This window comes from Bufo bufo, chromosome 7 (genome assembly GCF_905171765.1).
Source record: "Bufo bufo chromosome 7, aBufBuf1.1, whole genome shotgun sequence".
Classification (NCBI taxonomy): Eukaryota; Metazoa; Chordata; class Amphibia; order Anura; family Bufonidae; genus Bufo; species Bufo bufo.
In genome coordinates this window covers 178,249,664-178,270,836 of record NC_053395.1, presented here as the reverse complement: position 1 = coordinate 178,270,836, position 21,173 = coordinate 178,249,664, and the positions used below count along the sequence as shown (strand labels likewise).

General features: G+C 39.6%; 1 protein-coding gene across 2 annotated transcripts in view; it reads right to left on the bottom strand.

Moving 5' to 3' along the window:
- ZNF385B (zinc finger protein 385B) overlaps positions 1–21,173 on the bottom strand; it is a 728,692-nt gene that overhangs the window by 64,868 nt on the left and 642,651 nt on the right. For both annotated transcript variants that reach the window (XM_040440755.1, XM_040440756.1), the window contains one exon: positions 14,430–14,571. In XM_040440755.1, the coding sequence (XP_040296689.1) occupies positions 14,430–14,571 (142 nt within the window). The remainder of the gene's footprint in view (positions 1–14,429; positions 14,572–21,173) is intronic.

Sequence of the window (21,173 nt, the reverse complement as noted above, 5' to 3'; positions counted from 1 at the left end):
AAACACAATACATGAAAGGACTTATTTGAACAAGCAGCAGCAGAAGCCTCCAGCAGTGAACACTTCAATCCAGGAAGTAGTATAAACCGCAAAGTGAGGCAGTATGGGAGGGAATATAAAGGAAAGAGGATTAGTCTAAATAGGTGACACCTGGGAGAAGAAAATGAGATGAGAAAGTGAAACCAAAACAAAGAACATCATGCAAGAGGTAGAGAAGGACGTCTGTCAGACCTTCTCACAGAGCTGGCGGTGACAACAGGCTTGACATAGAGGTATTACAAGGGATAGATCGCTATCACAACAATCAGAGTCAGAATAGATCATCATCTGAAAAGAAGTCAGCCATGTTTGAAATATTCTTCTAATAGTTGGATAAAATATCTTAGTTCAAGGAAAAATTTTCATAGATGATCTTTCAAAGAACATTCGTAGAAAGATCTTTCATTCATTGCCCGGATTCATTGATGGTCAGTTTGAACAACTGTAATGTCCAATATGGACTAAAATATGTATGGCCGTGTCTACGAAATGATAATTCTAAAGATGATTGTTTGTTCAGCTGCTGTTCAACCATCAGCCAACTTCTATCTAATTGTTATGGTCATCTAAGAAGCGTTGTCTGCATTGCAAATCTGGAAAATTAGCATTCTGTAAGGTATACGGGCAATATTCTTTCAATCTACGGTGCTAAAACAATGAGCAAACACCAGCAAATCAAAGAAGAATACATTGGTTTTGGTCATATTTTTTCAGTCATAATACATTACATAGAAGTTAAAAAACAGATGTGATTTTCCTCTTGGCTGTAAATGGCAGTGTCTTGTACGGCACGGCAGTATGTTGACATAGTTGATTTGTGCCCCTGCATGCTCGTTGAAATTGTCTATCTATTTTCTCCTTTTATTCCGCGTGGAAGCTCCATGTGCCGACATAATGGAAATGTACTCTTCCTTTGTGGATGGATTTCGTTCAGGTGATTGTGTTCTCTCTGTTTCCTAGGAAATGGGCAGATTTCCTACATACATTTTACTGTCATGCTTCTATTAATGGGACACCTATTGGGTAATCAAAGATTACTCTCCTGTTCTCAAGGGTGGAATAGAAAATGTATTTTGTTGATTGACTTTACTTGAGAAAAATATACAATATCTTACTTCCATCAAAGAATAAACACTTGGGCTTCTTTTCAATAATAATAATATATTCCACTGAAATTAATGCTTCCTAGACCAAACATATTGAAAGCTCATGAATTGCTGCAAAATGGTACCCAGCTCCATCATACTTTTAATATTAATGGGGAAAACAGCAAGGGAGGAAGAAGACAGATGATTGCATGACACTGGGAGGAAGTAGGGTGGAGGGCTTGCACTGATTGGCTCAGAGGCTAAAGGACAGCCTCATTAGCCAATCAAAGGGACTGTAGGCAGAGAGAGCCCTATGTTGACCGAGAAGAAGCGCCATACTGTGTTCAGAATCTGACCTTTCTCTTTCAAAACTTCAAGTTTGTACATTGTCAGCACAACACCCCAGTAGCATTCTGCTCAAATTGATGAGCAATTGCACATTTTTTTCAGTGGACCTCCTCTCTGCCGCTGGCTGTGTACGAAATGAGCTCTATTGGTATCTCCCCTCCCAAGCCCCCTGCTCTATATTTTAATTAGAGACAACAGGAGGAGGACATCAAATTTCATCTATTAATGGTCACCAAGGACAGCTTTTGGGGCAATATATGGTGCTGCACTGTGGTATATGGTTTTGATGGAACTGTATTTTGCGCTATAGTATTGCTAGCCCCACCTACTTGTGTTGCCCCACTTTCCATTAATTTGGACCCGCCAACAACATGGGACCACATTTAGGTTTCTTTCCAGGGTCAATTTAGGTTCCCAGTCCGTCCCTGATTTCTCCCAAGAGCCATCTCTGCCTTGTACTCTCAGGTCACTGATCATGTGGGTCTCTCCTTGCAATTCAATACATGTCCTTCACAACACACTCGGTCAATGTTTTGCATGGCAGCAGCGAGGCAACACCTCAATAAGAAGGCCAGGCCCTATTATTACCTCAATGTTTGTGTCAGTCTGAATTCCACACTGGGTGCTTATCCACTTCCTCTACATCCTCCTCCATGGACACCCTCCCATCCCCAACAGCAGCAGGGCAGAGCATCACTCCCACTCCTCCTCCCTCCTATCATATATGTGATGTGTTGCCATGCAGCTAATCATTAGAGATGTCCCGAACTATTCGCCGGCGAACAGTTCCCGGCGAACATAGCTTGTTCGCCGCGGCGGGCGAACATATGCGATGTTCGGTCCGCACCCTATACGTCATCATTGAGAAAACTTTGACCCTGTACCTCACAGTCAGCAGACACATTCCAGCCAATCAGCATACCCTCCCTCCCAGACCCTCCCACCTCCTATCAAAAAGCAAGGACAGCATCCATCTTAGATTCATTCTGAAGCTGCAGTGTCACAAATTTGACTAAGTTGTAATCGCAATGCGATTAATACAGGTTATATTAATCGCATTGCGAATTCAACTTAGAGCTGGGTTCCTAATGGTTGTATTGCTAGAATATAACGAAGATTGAGAATATAGTGCTATATTCGTTATATTCGTCAATTCTAGCAATGCAACCATTAGGAACTCAGATCTAAGTTGAATTCGCAATGCGATTAATGCAGGTTATATTAGTCGCATTGCAAATTCAACTTACCACACTCTGTGTCAACTACGTAATTTTCCATGGGAGTTTTGCCATGGATCCCCCTCCGGCATGCCACAGTCCAGGTGTTAGTCCCCTTGAAACAACTTTTCCATCACTATTGTGGCCAGAAAGAGTCCCTGTGGGTTTTAAAATTCGCCTGTCTATTGAAGTCTATGGCTGTTCGCCCGGTTCGCCCGTTCGCGAACATTCGTGGAAGTTCGCGTTCGCCGTTCACAAACGGAAAATTTTATGTTTGCGACATCTCTACTAATCATTTGCTAAAGTGCATCAAGCAGCAAACATCCCGCTGACTGTCTCACTGCCAACTTCAACTGGGCAAGGTGGTCAGCAACAATGGCAGGAACATTGTGGCCACATTGCGTTTGGGGGAAATAACACATGTGTACGTGATCATAGTTGTCCAACGCTTTTTGAAAAAGTACGGTGGCTTGCAGAGGGTGCCATGTCCAGGAGGATGTCCTTGCATTTCCGCCATTCTTATGTGGCAAGGAATACTCTCCTGGACTTGCAGCAATAGAACGGTCTGCCATTGCTCCACTTGGTCAGTTTTTGTCCAGCTAAATCTTGGCATATTCCATTATAGTCAATCGGGCCAGCAGGCTGACATCCAGCTATGCCAGATACAAAGAACTCCGGCAGACTCTTCTCTGTCAGAACAGGCTGCTGGAGACCATAGAGCTAGTGTGAAACTAGCCTTAGAAAATACCTATTTTTTTATTTACACACTGAGAAACTCATACTCTCTTTTATATCCACACCTTTATCAAAATGGTGCATCAAAAACTGCCATGAAAACTGCATGTGTGATTCCAGCCTTTAGAATAATTTAGGGAATTGCATAAATAGCAAATCTAAAATATAATGTATCATTACCCAAACAGCCTCCTTCAACAGTGGGAACTTTCTGGTAACAGTCTGCAGAACTGCCAGGAATTCTAACTCCTGTAATTCTCATGACCAGCAATAATGTCCCCATTGATAAAAAATCATCAAAAATCTAAATTCAAGATGGATCAAAACTGTTGCAAAGAAATCCTGTCTAACCAGTTAGATTCCACCTTTCAGAGTTCTTTTCAAAAATGAAAAGATCAATCTGATTGGTTGCTGTGGGAAACTAAGTCAATTTTCCTTAACACCGTTTTTTTTATTTTTTATTTTTTTTTATTTTTTTAAATTATTTTTATAACATAACAAGGTACATTAACATAAGTTTACATATCTTGCAAAGTGTGTATCAGGTGCATAAATATCATTACATATGGTACACATCAGATAATGCAAAAGGTAAGAGGTACAGCTTACATAAAAGTGGTATTCTCAATATGTTAGATAGTGCAAAAGACAGAAGGTCACAGTTGCAAAGGAATGGTGTTTTCATTATAGTGAGTCAAGGTGTAGTATAGCCCTAGTGCTTAGCCACATTTGGCTTAGTACCCGAAACAGGGAGGTAAACCAAAGGAATACAATATGGTAAAGTTGGTAAAGGGGTCTAGTCTCCTTCTGAAGTATACCCCCTCCAGACAACATCTTTTAACTCAGATGGACCTAAGAACCGAGCACTCTGTGTAGCTCGGGTGTCTGAACTTTTGCCATAGGTGCCATTGGTGTTGGAATTTTAGATGATTCCTAGCTTCCCATGAAGAAAGTTCCTCAAATCGGAAGATCTGATCAACTTTCAGTTTCCAGTGCTCTATGGAGGGAAGGATAGATGCCAACCAATGTTTTGGAATTAGTAGTCGAGCTGCCATCAACAACTGTTTGAATAGAAAGGGCATGGAATGGTCTGTCTTGTCCAGATCAAGGTTAAGTAGGGCTTTACTCGCAGACATTTGTATCTTAGTCTTGCATATTGAGTTGCTTATCTGGAATATTTCCTCCCACCATACCTTAATAAGTGGACAGTTCCACCAAATGTGGAAGAAAGTTCCCCTATCTGCATTACATCTCCAACATATGTCAGAGGCTGTTACTGAGTACATTGAGGTAATATCAGGTGTTTTGTACCATCTGGTTAGGATCTTGTATCCATTCTCTTGTATGCAGACACACCTGGATGAACAATGCAGGGAAGACAATAAGTCCACCGGTTTTGATAAATCACCCTATGTTGTTAAAATTAAGAACAATATATGAATCTCTCTAAAGTCTAACTGCATTTTTTGTGGTTCAGTCTATTATACAGGGTGGGCCATTTATATGGATACACCTTAATAAAATGGGAATGGTTGGTGATATTAACTTACTGTTTGTGGCACATTAGTATATGTCAGGGGGGAAACTTTTCAAGATGGGTGGTGACCATGGTGGCCATTTTGAAGTCAGCCATTTTGTTTGTTTTAAAATTATTTTTATTGTTTTTACAACAATTAGGACGTACATTCTTTGTTAGCCCTACAAGGGCGCCAATAAAAGAATACATCTGATACAGTACAGTCAAAAGGGAGCAAACAAATCGCAGAATAACAAACAAAAAAAAGAGAGAGGAAGGGGGTAGGAGAGTCTGAGGGAAAGAGAGGGTGGGGGGGGGGGGGGGGAAAGGAAGCATCCGTGATGTTGCTGAATGGTAGGACTTGTTCCAGCAAAATAGTGCAATAATGCAGTAATGCAAAAATACTATTGATGTTTACCAACCGTGATGCTATGTAATCAGTTTGAGAAACCTCTAAAATTTTTCCAAGGCTTCCAAATTGACTCAAATCTATGTGGTGTTCGGGCTTCCCAGTGAGCCATGTGCTCAAGGCGGTACAATTGATCGCATCTATTAATCCATTGTTTTATTGGGGGTATCTCAGTCTTTTTCCAGTAAACTGCGATGAGTATTCTGGAAGCTGCCAATAGAATCTGAATCAGCCTTTGCGAGTCTCTAGGGCACCTGAGATCCCCGAACACCCCAAAGAGACACACTTTCGGAGAGGCTGGAAACGGCATCTTACAGATCTCAGACAAGACCTTACATATCTCACGCCAAAAGGAAGCAATTTTGGTGCAACTCCACCATATATGGCTGTGGGTGCCTACGTCCTGTTCACATCTCCAACAATTTGGGCTGCATTCAGGGAACATGCTGTTAATTTTTTGTGGCGTATAGTACCATTGAGTGAGTACCTTATAGCTATTCTCCTGTAGTTTGACACACCTGGACACCCCATGAGGAGCTTTCAAAACACTATGTACTTCTTTTGCTGAAAACTGGATATTTAACTCATTCTCCCATTTTGACATGAAAGACAACTTGTCTGGGCGTGATAGGGTGAATAGAAGGCTATATAATTTAGATACCTTACACTTTGAGTCTTTTAATTGCAGAGCTATTTTTTCAAAAACTGATTTTTCTAAAGGTACACTAAGATTTTTAAGGTGGTATTTCATAGAATGAATAAAATGAGCTTTTTGGAAAGTTGAAAGGCTTGCTACTGTAGGGTGTTTTCCCAGATCTTCAAGAGTTGGGACATGATTCTCTGGGCATAGCGATAAAACTGGAGTGGTAATAGCTTTCGCTCTGTCTGATATGGTTTCCCAGAACTGGGTTGAAGAGTGGCAAAGTACATCTCGAACCTGCATCAGATCGAGATAATTAGTTAATAGATGCTTTTTCCATTTAGATTCTTTCCACATATTCAAAGCATACTTAGTGATGCTGTTGTATGTTTGTATTTTAGCATGTTTTGGGGATTGGTCCAAGAAAATAAGGGAGTGAAGTGGGAGATTTAACATATTATCTTCTGTTGTTAGGTCTAACCGTTCTGGGTAGGGTCTCAACCATTCCAGGCATCTAAGTGCAATTACTGCCTTATGGTAGGTATATAGATCTGGAATACCAAGCCCCCCATTTCTAGGGTGTTGCACCATAAGAGTGAGAGGTAACCTAGATCTCCTACCACCCCATAGGAATTTAGATAAGATTCCCTGCATTTTAACAAAATAAGCCTTTGGGATTGGGATCGGCAATGCTTGCAGATAATAAAGAACTGTGGGTAGGAGTATTGTTTTAATCAGCGTTCTTCGTCCGAACCATGAAATAAATGGAATATCCCAGGAACCCAACAGATCCTCTAGACGTTTTGGCAGTGGCTGGAAGTTGTCCCGAAATAGGTTCGAGAAGTCCGGGGTCAAAGTTATCCCTAAGAAAACTATAGATTCATTAGTCCACTGAAAGGGGGTGGTTTTTTGTAAAGAGGCCATAGTTTTCGCCTTCAGGGTCACATTTAGAACTGTGGATTTAGATAAGTTCACAGAAAAATTGGATAGTGAATGGTAAGTCTTAAGAGTAGACATAATTGCTGGAAAAGCACGGATTGGATTAGTGATAAGTAGGAGTACATCATCTGCAAAGGCAGCTGATTGGTGGTTAACTGACCCCACTTTCATTCCTTCCATTTCAACATTTTGTCTGAATGATTGAAGAAGTGTTTCTATAACCAGAACAAACAGTAAGGGAGAGAGGGGGCATCCTTGGCGTGTGCCGTTTGATATTGCGAATACAGGAGATAGGGTACCATTCACCAGGATGCGCGCTGTAGGATTATAGTACATTGCCATAACCCCATGTATGAATGTATCTGGGATTCCAAATTTTGACAATGTTTGAGTCATAAAGAGCCAGTCCACTCTGTCAAACGCTTTCTCAGCGTCCATACTTAAGATAACCAATGAAGAATTGGCTTTGGTAGCTAGTTGTATAAGATTTATGAACCTGATTATGTTGTTTTTCCCTTCCCTTCCAGGTATAAAACCCACTTGTTCAGCCGAAATAAGATCCGGTAGATAGAGTTTTAATCTGTTGGCAAGCATTTTTGCATACAATGAAGTCGGCCATTTTGAATCCAACTTTTGTTTTTTCAATAGGAAGAGGGTCATGTGACACATCAAACTTATTGGGAATTTCACAAGAAAAACAATGGTGTGCTTGGTTTTAATGTAACTTTATTCTTTCATGAGTTATTTACAAGTTTCTCTTTGTTTACAGCCATTGACATGTCGCCGAGGTTAACACGTGAGGAGCGGATAGAAATTGTGTTGATGTCTGGTGAACGCAGTAACCGGGTCATTGCAGCAGATTTCAATGCAAGACACCCTACGAGACCACCCATCTCCCATGCTACAGTTAGCAAACTGCTTGCTAAGTTTCGTGAAACTGGTTCAGTGTTGGATTTGCCAAAATGTGGACGCATGAAATCTGTCTCTAATGAAGAAACATCAGTGGCTGTTCTAGCTTCATTCAGCAATAGCCCACAGCGTAGCACTCGCCGCATGTCACTGGAGAGTGGCATTAGTCGAACATCCCTTCGGCGGATATTAGCTACTCACAAATGGCACCCTTACAAACTCCAGCTACTGCAGCATCTCAACGAGGATGACCCAGATTGGCGCACTGAATTTGCAGAATGGGCAAAACAAAAATTGGAACAGGACCCTCAGTTTACGCAGAAGATTTTGTTCAGTGATGAGGCAAACTTTTATGTGAATGGTGAAGTTAACAAACAAAACCACCGCTATTGGTCTGACACTAACCCACATTGGATAGATCCCTCCAAGACTGTTGGAACAAAAAAATTATGGTATGGTGTGGTATATGGGGTACAAAGATAGTGGGGCCATTCTTCATCAATGGAAACCTCAAGGCCACTGGATATGCAAAATTGCTACATGATGATGTGTTTCCCTCTTTATGCACTGAAGCTGGCAAGTTCCCTGAGTTTTTCCAGCAAGATGGTGCACCACCACATTATGGGTGTCAGGTTAGAGCATTCCTAGATGAACAGTTTCCTGGAAAGTGGATTGGTCGTCGTGGGCCAGCTGAATGGCCCCCAAGGTCTCCCGATCTGACCCCCTTAGACTTTTATCTTTGGGGTCATCTGAAGGCAATTGTCTACGCTGTGAAGATACGAGATGTGCAGCACCTGAAACTACGAATACTGGAAGCCTGTGCTAGCATTTCTCCTGCGGTGTTGCTATCAGTGTGTGAAGAGTGGGAGAAGAGGGTTGCATTGACAATCCAACACAATGGGCAGCACATTGAACACATTTTATAAGTGGTCAGAAACTTGTAAATAACTCATGAAAGAATAAAGTTAAGTTAAAACCAAGCACACCATTGTTTTTTTGGTGAAATTCCCAATAAGTTTGATGTGTCACATGACCCTCTTACTATTGAAAAAACAAAAGTTGGATTCAAAATGGCCGACTTCAAAATGACCACCATGGTCACCACCCATCTTAAAAAGTTTCCCCCCCTCACATATACTAATGTGCCACAAACAGGAAGTTAATATCACCAACCATTCCCATTTTATTAAGGTGTATCCATATAAATGGCCCACCCTGTAGTCTCTTTGGTCTCTGTGGGCGGGCAGCAGCAGCTTGTCTTATGTAATCATAAGGCACCTGCATCTCCCAGGAGTGAATTGTAGTCAGCTCTTGTCAACTGTTTCCTCCCTGCATAGAAAATAGTCCCTTGGGCACAGCCACAGTGATTCCAATAATAGATAGTACAATTTATGTAATGGCCCCCCAATCTCCTCTGGAAAGGAGAGGGTTGTAACAACATACTAATGAGTGTTAATGATTGCAATAACAGCTTTACCTTCTGCAAAATGTCATAAGATACATAGTAATCAAACTTCTTCTTATTACAAAGATAAACCCACAATACACACCAGATATAATGGTCGGTCTTCACATCTCCCACATATCAGTCTATAGTAATCTTAAAGGCCAATCCTAAACCACAAATAGTCCGGCCAGTCCGGCATTATTCAAAAAAGAGCTCCTACGTCACTCCCCACATGATTTCATTCATCCTATCCTGGCTATATTCTCAAATAATTATCCATATCCACTTCACCATGGGAATGCCTGGGGGTTAGAATATACAATCGGATCTGAGTTTTCATGATCTCATTGATTCTCATTACGAAAATTCACATTATGAAAATTCTCATTGCGAAAATTCTCATTACAAAAATTCGCAATCAACACTACTCCTAAAGTCAAAGATATTGCAGCCTTCTCATTGGCCCACAAGCTAGAAGCAGGGAGGGATCATGTGTACTGATTAAATAAAAATCTCGAATATTCGAAATTACGAATATTTATCACTATATTCTAAATATTCGTGAATTCTCGAAGTGCCAATATATTTGCGATAAAAATTCGCAATTCGAATATTCGTGATCAACACTAGTGATATTGTCTGCTAGTTGTCATTTTTCTTTAAATCATTTCATGGTTCATTAAATCTTAAAAACAACTAAAACCTAAAACTTAAAGCTTAACACAACCGAATGTGAAAACCTAGCCTCAAAGATTTACAGCTGTAATTGCTGTGCCTCTGCTAAATACAGTATCATGTCTTGGGTTTAGTAACTACAGTGAATGTAAATCACTTTGTATCATTTGTTTTCCTGTTACATTAAAGAGTCCCTTTTTGTGAAAAGTGTCAAAAAGCCTAATTAATTCCTCTGTGAGTTAATATTACATAATGAATCATAAAAAAGTCCAATGGGAATAGCACTTTCATGGGAAAAGATAAATGGAAAAGAAAAATGCATTGTCTGGAGAAAAAGGTTCCTAATGGACCAAGCTGCCTGCACCTTCAGAGTTTTGAAAGATTAGGATATTGTAATAAGAGCTTCCCAAGTAATTCGAGGGGTTCTCTGGGCTATAGATATTGATGACCTATCCTCAGGAGAGCAAGTTGCAGGGCTAGAAGCAGGGACAAAAACAAAAGCAAAAAGACAGATACATCATAGGGCAAGAACGTCATTGCAGGATGAACACAGTACTCAGAGGGTCACCTTAGGTGGATGCGCTAACTTAGGCACAACTCTAAGGTAAGCCCATCAGATGTTAGATTCAGATGCTGTTGCTGTAGCTTGTCCTCCAGGAGCAAAATACTCGCCTTCCCAAAGGAATAAAATAGCCACGAATGAAGAAGAAAAAAAATGAAGGAAAAACAGCTTCCTCCACACTCTGGCAAAAGATTACCTTTTTTATTGAGGCAAGCTTGGAAAAACACATTCCCCTTTGTTTAAGTTTCACAATTGACAAGCATACTCATGTGGTGGGTAATAGTGATTAAGTCCCTAAAAAAAGGTAAAAAAACAAGAAACGAATTCACCCAACTTTGAAAGTCATGTTACAGAGAGGGTTAAAAAATTTAAAATCTGAGTTTTCTCTGGTCCTGGCTGCTAGGGCTGGATGGTGGTGATCAGGGGGGGCATTAATTCCTTGGGATAGCCTTTGTCTCTCTGAAGAATCCAAAGCTATCACACACAGCAGTAGTTTCTATGGAGGCTTGCAGGACTCCATAGGAACATAGCAAATCTCCCAGAGACTTCAACTGTAATTTATTGCAGTCTATGGGACAAGTGATCTGACAACTGCTTGTTAAAGTCCCCTAAGGGGACTGAAAATATGTGTTAAAAAAGTAAAATAAGTTTTTTTTAAATATATAAAATTCTAATCTCTTTCCCCATACTAAAAATAAATAATAAAAAAAATAAAGATAATTTGCACTGCCGCATCCCAAAATACCTGTACTCTTAAAATATAAGTGTATTTATTCTGTGTGGTGAATGCCATTACAGAAAAAAAAAATATAAATGGCTGATTCAATGTTTCAGAAGAAAAATGACACCTGCAATCAATTTTTAAATATGGTGGAGGGCGAAGGCTAAATCTAAAGAAAGGTAATACTACGGCACTCAATGTGGTTGGTATTTCTTGCAATTTTATTAATGCATTCACAATCAATAAGGATCAGATAGAGTAGTCATGCAATATCAGATGAAGCTCATGCAACAGAACGTTACGGTCAGGAAAATACGTTGAAAAAAAAGTTCTATGTTATATGAGCTTCATCTGATATTGTAAGGTATACTGCATTAAGTGCTGCGATTCATTTATTCTTCATTGTTTAACCTCCTAAAAAATTGAATGAAAAGTGATCAAAAGTCGTACACACTCCAAAATGGTATCACTGAAAACTACAGATCACCCCGCAAAAAATAAGCCCCAACACAGCTCTGTAGACATATATATAAATGAGTTATGGGGGTCAGAATACGGCAATGCAAAGCAACAATAATTTTTTTCCAAAGTTTAAAGTTTTGTGAAGTATTAAAACAGAAGAAAAACGAAATAAATGTGTTAATAGTACTGACCCAGAATATGAAGGGCACAGGCCAGTTTTACTGCATAGGGAAAGCCATAAAAATGAAATTCACAAAACTATAGCGGAATTGTTTTTTTTTTTTCCAATTTCATCCCATTTGGATTTTTTTTCCAACTTTCCACTACATCATACGTGATATTAAATGGAGGCATTAGAAAGTGTAACTTGTCCATAAAAAAACATGTGAGCGGAAAAATAAAAAAGTTATGCCTCCGGGAATGCAGGGAGTAAACAATGAAAACACGAAACAGGTAATCTCAGGGTCTGGAAGGTAACCCCTGGTACTGTAAATGACTGGATGACATTTTATAGAAATCAATGGCCAGAACTTAGTAAAAACTATAAATAGGGAGCAATGCGATGGTGGAAATGTCAGAAATCTATTTTCTGACATTCAGTTTAAATGTAACAAATTTTATTGGAAAAGGGTGAAGAAGACAGGGCTGTTTCATGAGAGCTAGAAGGACAGACTGACAATTTCTCTACACACTAATACACTATAAACTACAAAATGTGCAATTGTTTACCATAATTTGTTAATATTCAGTAATATTGTATACTGCTTCCATATGTCTGTACATTTTTTTGTTTTATAGTTTTCTGTGCTTTCTAGATACAACCATCCTATAATCAACAATTTTTAGACTAATTTAAAAGCAAATCCACTCAATTTAAAGAGTAAGTACACTTTTTTAAATTTTTGATATGTCATAGGGACATATCAGAAGTGTTGATCGGTGGGGGTCCCAGCTCTGAGACCCCCACTGATTTCTAGAACGAGGGGTCAAAAGCGCTCAGCTAGGCGCAGCTTTTCCCTCGCTGCTGAGCACGAGACTGTGGTCGAGCTCATAGACTTTCTATTAAAACCGTCTACAGTCTCACACTCAGCAGCGAGGAGAAGCTGCGCTTGGCTGAGCGCTTGAGACCCCTTGTTTTAAAGATCAGTGGGGGTCTCATAGCTGGGACCCCCACCGATCAACACTTCTGATATGTCCCTATGAAATATCAAAAACTGTAAAAAAAAGTATAGTTACTCTGTAAAACTGTCTATAAATAAGATTGAATTTGGTCCCTTCTCAAAAAGCATGATCGTCTTCAAGTTGTAATTTCTTTCTGTATTTAAACCCTCCTCCCAAACCCATACAATGGCTGATATATTGTAATACTCTACACATGGAATTGCTCTTTAAAACATGCCTAATGTATTTGTGAACAATAGGTTGGGCAAACTAGATTTTATGTGCCTGATTGTATTGTTTCTGTCTCAATCCAACTGAAAAAATAAAACTCTTTATACCTCCATGTAAAATTGAAGGGTAAAGTATGGCCCACGTAATGTGTGCGAAATACAGGCGTGGGTCACTGCAGCTACATTATTCAAGCTGCTAGAAGTTTCCTGAGACTGGAGAAAATGGTTGGCACAGCAGAACATTACAATAGCTTTATATGCAGATAGAGTGCTCCAATATATTCGCTATTGCGAAATCGGCACTAATGAGGCGAATATTTTGGCGCAATGCGTGCAACTTTACATTTTAACAGGTCTGACTACTTATTAGTGATTGTTGCACTAAGTATTGTTGTGAACTTGTGACATCACAGCACTATGTATGTATGTACACTATATCACTATCTAACCTACACTGACTATCTCCCACTATCTGTATTATATAAACTAACTAACTAACTAACTAACTAACTAACTAATGTAATGACACTGGAAAGCAGAGAGCAGAGCAATAACACTGCTGTCTCTCTGAGATCTGCAAAATACTGCATACAAGGGCTGCTGGGGAGGTTCTTATATTGTAAGGAGTAGGCAACTTTCCTATTGGTTGCTAGGGATGTTGCTAAGCTCATACAAAGACATTGCAGCCTTCTCATTGGCCCACAAGAAATAAAGGAGGTTACTGATGAAAAAAAAATCTAGAATATTTGAAATTACGAATATACAGGTGAAACTCAAAAAATTTGAATATCGTGCAAAGTTCATTTATTTCAGTAATGCAACTTAAAAGGTGAAACTTATATATGAGATAGACTCATTACCTGCAAAGCGAGATATTTCAAGCCTTTATTTGTTATCATTTGGATGATTATGGCTTACAGCTTATGAAGCCCCAAAGTCACAATTTTGAGGCACCCTTTGCTCAGGGGGTATGGATTAATTAGCTGACTCGAGTGTGACACTTTGAGCCTAGAATATTGAACCTTTTCACAAAATTCGAATTTTAAGCTGCATTAATGCAATTCCTTTTCATTTGCATTACTTAAATAAATGGACTTTTGCACGATATTCTAATTTTCCGAGTTTCAGCTGTATTTCACTATATTCTAAATATTCGCAAATTCTCAAAGTGCCGATATTCGCGATTAATATTTGCTATTCGAATATTTGCGCCCAACACTATTGCTGAATATATGAGATTCATTACATTTGTTCACAAATACATTCTCATATTCACTTTCAGATAAGGTAAAGGAAACGATGCACAAAAAAAACACAACAGCTTTATTGACCTGATTTGTGGCTGGCTGTTGAGCTCGTAATAGCCTTGGTGCTGTCCTTTGGAGAACCCGTTTTTTGCTTATTTTTCGTGGACTCTAGTGCTTTGAGCTTCTTGGCATGTTTACTGCCTTTGTAGTGCGCTTCAGCTTGGCTCTACAAAGGAGAACAAATCAGGCTTATTTTCCTTATGAGGACTAACACAAACACATGATACACAATCATCAGTTATACAGTCCATGAAAACCAATGAATTTCTAGTGTATATACCATTCCTAGTATATACTGTGTGGATATATATATATATATATATATATATATATACACAGGTGAACAAAATTGTTGGTAACTTTCCATTAAAGAAAGAGAAACCCAGAATGGTCACTGAAATAACTCAAAACTGACAAAAGTAATAATAAATAATAATAATTTACTGAAAATCAGCTACTAAAAATCAGGCATTGCTTTTGAATTTTGGTTCAACAGAATAATGTATAAAACAAACTAATGAAACTGACCTGGACAGAAATGATGGTACCCTTAATTTAATATGTTGTTGTAAAACCTTTTGTGGCAATCACTGCAATCAAACAATTTCTATAACTCTCAATGAGACTTCTGCACCTGTCCAGGTATTTTGGCCCACTCCTTGTGAATAAACGTCTCTCAAGCTGTCTCAAAGGTGCTTTCTCCAGACTGCATGTTTCAGCTCCTTTCACAGATGTTCAATAGGATTTAGATCAGGGTTCAAAAAAGCCACTACAGAATTGTCCAATGATTTGACTTAGCCATTCTTGGATGTTTTTAGCTGTGTGTTTTGGGTCATTATCCAGCTTGAAGATCCATGAACTGCGTTGCATTTTGACCTTGAAATTTATCTCAATTCTCTTGGGCTCTTTGGTTACCATTCGTATTATCTTTCTCTTCAATTTGTCATCAATTTTCCTCTTGTGGCCACACCCAGGGAGGTTGGCTACAGTCCCATAGACCTTAAACTTCTGAATAATATGTAGTAACAAGCACATCAAGCTGTTTGAAGATAGACTTATAGCCTTTACCTTTAACACGTTTGTCTATAACGTTCTTTCTAATCTCCTGAGACAACTCTCTCCTTAACATTCTTTGTTCCATGTTTAGTGTGGTACTCACCATGATATCAAACAGCTACTTTTTACTCTTTAAATAGGCAGACCGACTCATTTTATAAATTATTCTGTTGAACCACAATTCAAAAGCCATGTCTGATTTTCAGTAAATTTTTATTTAATATTACTTTTGTTAGTTCCAAGTTATTTCAGTGTCCATTGTGGGTTTTCTTTCTTTAACAGAAGGGTAACAACAATTTTGGTAACAACAAATTTATACAGTATATATATATATAAATATATATATATATACACAAACATGTATACATAATAAAATTGTATGACAATTCCATTCATTAATTCAATAAATAATGCATTGGATACAATTATGTTGATGAACATTTAGGGACACTGTATCACTGTATATAACATAACACAGCATTAAAGTGTGTATGCTTAGCTAAGTGATGTTGATAGAAGTGTATATACATCAAAAGGCTGCAGGATCCCTAGACTGTTGGCTTCTTGAGCTGACAGAATGTCTGGGAGACTAACACAAAAATTTTAATAGATAGAAATATTTCATTTTTAACTCAAAGAGGTTTTTCCATCATAGGCTTGTATGGCAAACTATCCCACTTCATACCAGTCTCCATACACCACTATGAATATTCAATGAGAAACAGTACCCCCCACAAGATACATCTAAGGTCTCATGCACACAACCATATTTGTGGTCCACATCCAATCCACATTTTTTGCTGATCGGATGTGAGCAGCACACTTTGTGCTGTCTGTTCCGCTGCCACACAAAGAATATAGAACATGACCTATTCTTGTCCATTTTGTGGACAAGGATAGGACATCTCTACAGGAATAAAAAAAAAATTGTCGGCATGCACATGCAGGATCTGTGTTTAGTGGATCTGCGAATTGCGAACCACAGTACGGATAGGGTTGTGTGCAGGAAGCCTAAGGCATTGCATCCAGCCTGCTATGTACTGAAAAGGGGCAAATCCCCCTTGAACAATGCTGTCTACAGATGGGTGTCTCTGATTTGGCTGGTATGAGTTTATTTTCATACTTTTTCCCATGGTGCATTGCCTGAAAATTACATCTCTGTACACCAACGTGTCTCTTCAATGAAAACCCCCTCCCCTCCAAGATACATCTAAGTCATCTAATCCAGCCAACCAATACCTTGCTCTCTAATGATAACAGACAAGGGTCTCTTGTTTGATGGGTATGAGCTAATTCGCAAAATCAACAAGAAAGAACTTAATGACTACTCATGTATCTATTCTCTGGATTTGGGGGGATATTTTACAGTATCTACCATAAAAGTCTCCATGAACTAAAGGTTGATAGGAAAACCCCTTTAAGCTAATTGGGTCCATGCATGCTCCATGTGATTGCCATATTTGCCAGCGCAATCACTGCTACTCTGACCCAAACTCACAGCATTATCATGACGTATGATGCTGAAAGTTCCTGCCCTTCCACAGGTCTATTGTACTGTATTCACGTAATACTATTATAGTCATAAATCATTATGATGCTGTAGGTTTGGGTCAGAGGAACAGTGATCAGTCAAGGAAATATAGTCATCACACAAAGTGTGTTTCACAAACATACTCATGTGTAATTAGCTGTAAATGTCTAGAGATTTTTTAACTGAGGACCTATCTTCAGTATCTGATCGTGAGGGTCTAACACCTGGGACCCCCATGATCAGCTGTTTGAGAAGACACCGGCACTCTCAATAGTGCCACAGCCTTCTCTCAGTTTTGCCTAGGCCAGTGACGTCACATTCATCAGTCACATGGCCTAGGCACAGCTCATCCCCATTGAAGTGAATGGGGCTGAGTGCAAACCAAGCACAGCCTCTATACAATGTACGGCGCCATGCTTGGTAAGCTGCAAGAAGGTAATGGCGCCTCTGCAAGCACCAATGCTTTCTCAAACATCTGATCAGCAGGGGGCCCAGGTGTCAGACCCCCACCGATCAGATACTAATGACCTATCCAGAGGATAGGTCATCAGTTAATAAATCTTGGAAAACCACTTCTTGGAAAAGCAATGAGCATTTACCTCTTTTATTAATGGTTTTCTAATGATAAAGTGACAGTGTCATTTATTTCCTGAATGGGGTCATTACAAACTGCAAGAAGTAGTGCACGAAATATTTGATGCACAGTGATCCATATGTATAACACCTATTACCAACATTAATACAATCCACATTAGTTCAGGTCTTAATGGTCAGTTTTATTATATGACACATTATGTAGCTCCCCTATACAATGAAATACTCCCCTGCATCAATGATGTGAAGGATTTAATATGCAGGCTAATACCGTAATTGGCATAATTGTATTTCCTCTATTCCATTTCTACTATGAGACAAAGATACACTGGGAAATTAAACAGGAAACCACAACACCGGCTTGCTTGGGAGATGTCTAAAGATAGGTTACACGGATATAATTATTGATCACTTTATGATAAAATTATACCTTCATTATCAGTGATTAGTCACTGGGACAGGAATAGGTTCATATTAATATCGGTAAAACAGTGATGATTTGTAAAATGTCTGTATACATGCTTTAAAGGGAACCTGTCAGCAGGAAATTTACTTGTAAACCAAGCACAATGTCTTTTTGGACAAGCTTTACTGAATAAAATCATACCATCTGTTACATTATTGAGAAACAGTACCTTTAATCCATATGCAAATGAGCAGTTAAGTGCACTGAGGGCGGGTCCAAGACACAATGTATATCTGTCACGCTGGCACTCTATACCTGCTGCTGTCCTGCTGTACAGAACAGGCGTAGGCATTGCTCCTATTTCCCTGTTTGTATTAGGACTAGTGCTACGTAAACATCCGTTCAGCACTGTGAGAGTTAATCCTTTCCTCTTGCCTGTTCAGCTGTGGATCAATCTCCTTGCCTGAGCTTTCAGATTTTCTAGTCTCTAGTCACCAGATATGGTAGGATCTCTTGTTTGACTACCCATGTACCGTACCTTGCCATCTGCTTTTGCCCTTGGAATTATCTGGAATATGCACGTGCTTGCCCAGTCCTTGGACTGTATTCAGAATATGTCTTTTGCCTGATTCCTTGGTGTTTCGCACTGGTGTCTCTCACCCCCGTAGATCAGCAGTTAACTACATCAGGACTACTCTAGGAGGTAGTGGCCTGGTTGGTTCCCTGCGGTGAAGTCCATACAGGGGTTAAAGGGTGAAAACCAGGGACCTGCCAGGACAACACCCTTAGGTTTAGACCAAAGTCAAACTAGTTGGTTGGCGGAGTAGTTCCACACCCACTGTCCATTACAGGAGTGTTCCTCAACTCTAGTTCTCAGAGCCCACCTACTGGTCATGATTTGAGAACATTCCACAGAATGAATAACTGTGGTAAGTCCTGATGCATGGACACTAATTATATTACCTGCTGAATACTGAATCCTGAAAACATGGCCAGCAGGTGGGCCCTGAGGGCTACTCCAGCTTCCTCCTTCTTGATTGGCAGAGTCAGGTGAGATGAATATGCATGGACCCTGGTCCAGTCAGAGGTATATGTCTTGGAATACTGCTGGTATATACCTCTCACATATACCATTAGTGTTATATAAACAGAGCCCAATGCAGCTACAACTCTGGGCATACTACTGTGCCAGCCCTTCCTGGTCATGAAGCTGGAGTTGGGTGGTATAATTAATGTCTCAGTATTCAATCAAATATCTGAACATTTCTTCCTAGGAGATATCCTATGGTCTTTCGCACTTAGGTTACATTTTAATTAAGACATTACCAGATTTCTTCACGTTCCTAAAGTTTGGGCTAGGTCACAGGAAGAAGACAGAGGACTTCCCAAGAGGATGACTCTATTTCTATTAGTGCCCTAGAAGCTCCTGTAATTTTTATGAGGCCGGCAGTTCTGTGCGGTAAAGCTAATGAATTCCAGCAGGTAGTCTATGCAGAATATTCCCAGTCCACTTCCTGTCTTTATATTTCTCTTTCTCACTTTGTGACTTCACATCCTTTGAGAGGATGGAGCGCTATACAGGTTTTTAAAGCAGAGCTTGAATAGGTCATCCGGTGCTAATGAGAAACTAAGCGGACTGTAAAATACTCAGTTGTCTCTTCTCTTTTCATACATTAGGTAACATTTCTGTGACTATCCAAAGATATACAAACGTGAATACCAGTGCCAATGGCAAAAATCTGGGAAATCCGAAAATAACTTCCATATAGTGAACGCTGCTCAATAAAAACTGTTTTGTTAATTAAAAATGAGATTCTGAATGGGAGAAAATCGATGGAGACCAAAAATAAGCAGAATGCTATAATCATATATTTTCATTTTGTTCTAGAACTATATAAACTAAATATTAAACAGTTACCTTGTAAATCAAAAAATACAAATGTGATAGCACTCTACATCCAGCAATTTGCCTCCATGCTGGATGAGGCATTGGTGTACATTTTGGCCAAAGCGTAGTAAGCCACTCACCACGTCAAGGTCGCCTCTATTTGAGTGGTCCCTAACACTAGTTCCTACCTGTTTATGGGCCATGACAGCCACACAAAAATCAGCTGGCTCTTAAAGGGTTATCAGCTAAAATCATTGGGGGAAGCTGTGACTAGCCATATATTTCACAGTGGACATGTAGTATTAAATAGGATCAAGCAAAATGAATGGGAAACCATATAATACTAGACTGGTTAAGTCCGTTAAAGTAAGAGCTAAAAAATGATGATCTGGAGCAAGGTACTGCCTTGGTGACATTTATACGAATGTAATTGATGTATCCTCTCTCACAACTAATCTCAATAGAAATTATCTGTACTTTACTGTGAATCTAGATGTACCACTACTAAGTGAAATTGGTTTTCAAGCAATATACATTGATGGTTTATATCAATCCCTAGGACCACCTCAACCTGAAGAATAAAGGAATTCACTTAAATGGGTCTGTGCTGCAGTACCCATCAGAGCAACACGTATTGAAGCAGGGGCATAGCTATAGGGGGTGCAAAGGTAGGAGTCGCTACATCGGCCAGGAGCCTAAGGGGGCCCAAAGACCCTTTGGCCGCATAAGAAGACACCAGTATTATAGAAAGTGCATGCTGGTCAAGTTATACCTCTGGCTGGAGGGAAGGGGTTAGGTCAAGAATTTGGCATGGGGGGGGGTGCTGTTTCAATTTTTGCCTTAGGCAGCACAAAGGCTATGCTCTTCCCCGCCCCTGGCCACAAAGCACCGGGGCAATCGGGGCCCAAGCTAAACTCCAGCACCAGCGACCATGAGCCTTTAGCTATGCCCCTGTATTGAAGAGATACTATTGCTGAATGGTAGGGATCCAAAGGGTTGGTATCTCAGCAATAACACATTGATTGCCTACCCTTAAGGACAGACCGCCAAAGTCTATTACTGAAAACCCCTTTTAATTATTGACACTGGGGCATATTGAAATAAAAGGAGAAAATTTAACCTGTAACATTGGAAGCTAATACAACCAGACTGACAATGACTTAATGGCTCTAGAGCCTTTAGGGGTGTTTTTTTATTAAATTATTATTGTATTCTACTTGGGTTTAAATCATTTTTCCACTTCGGTTTAAAAATAAATAAATAAACAGTTTTTCTTCTACAGCCTTCAGTTTT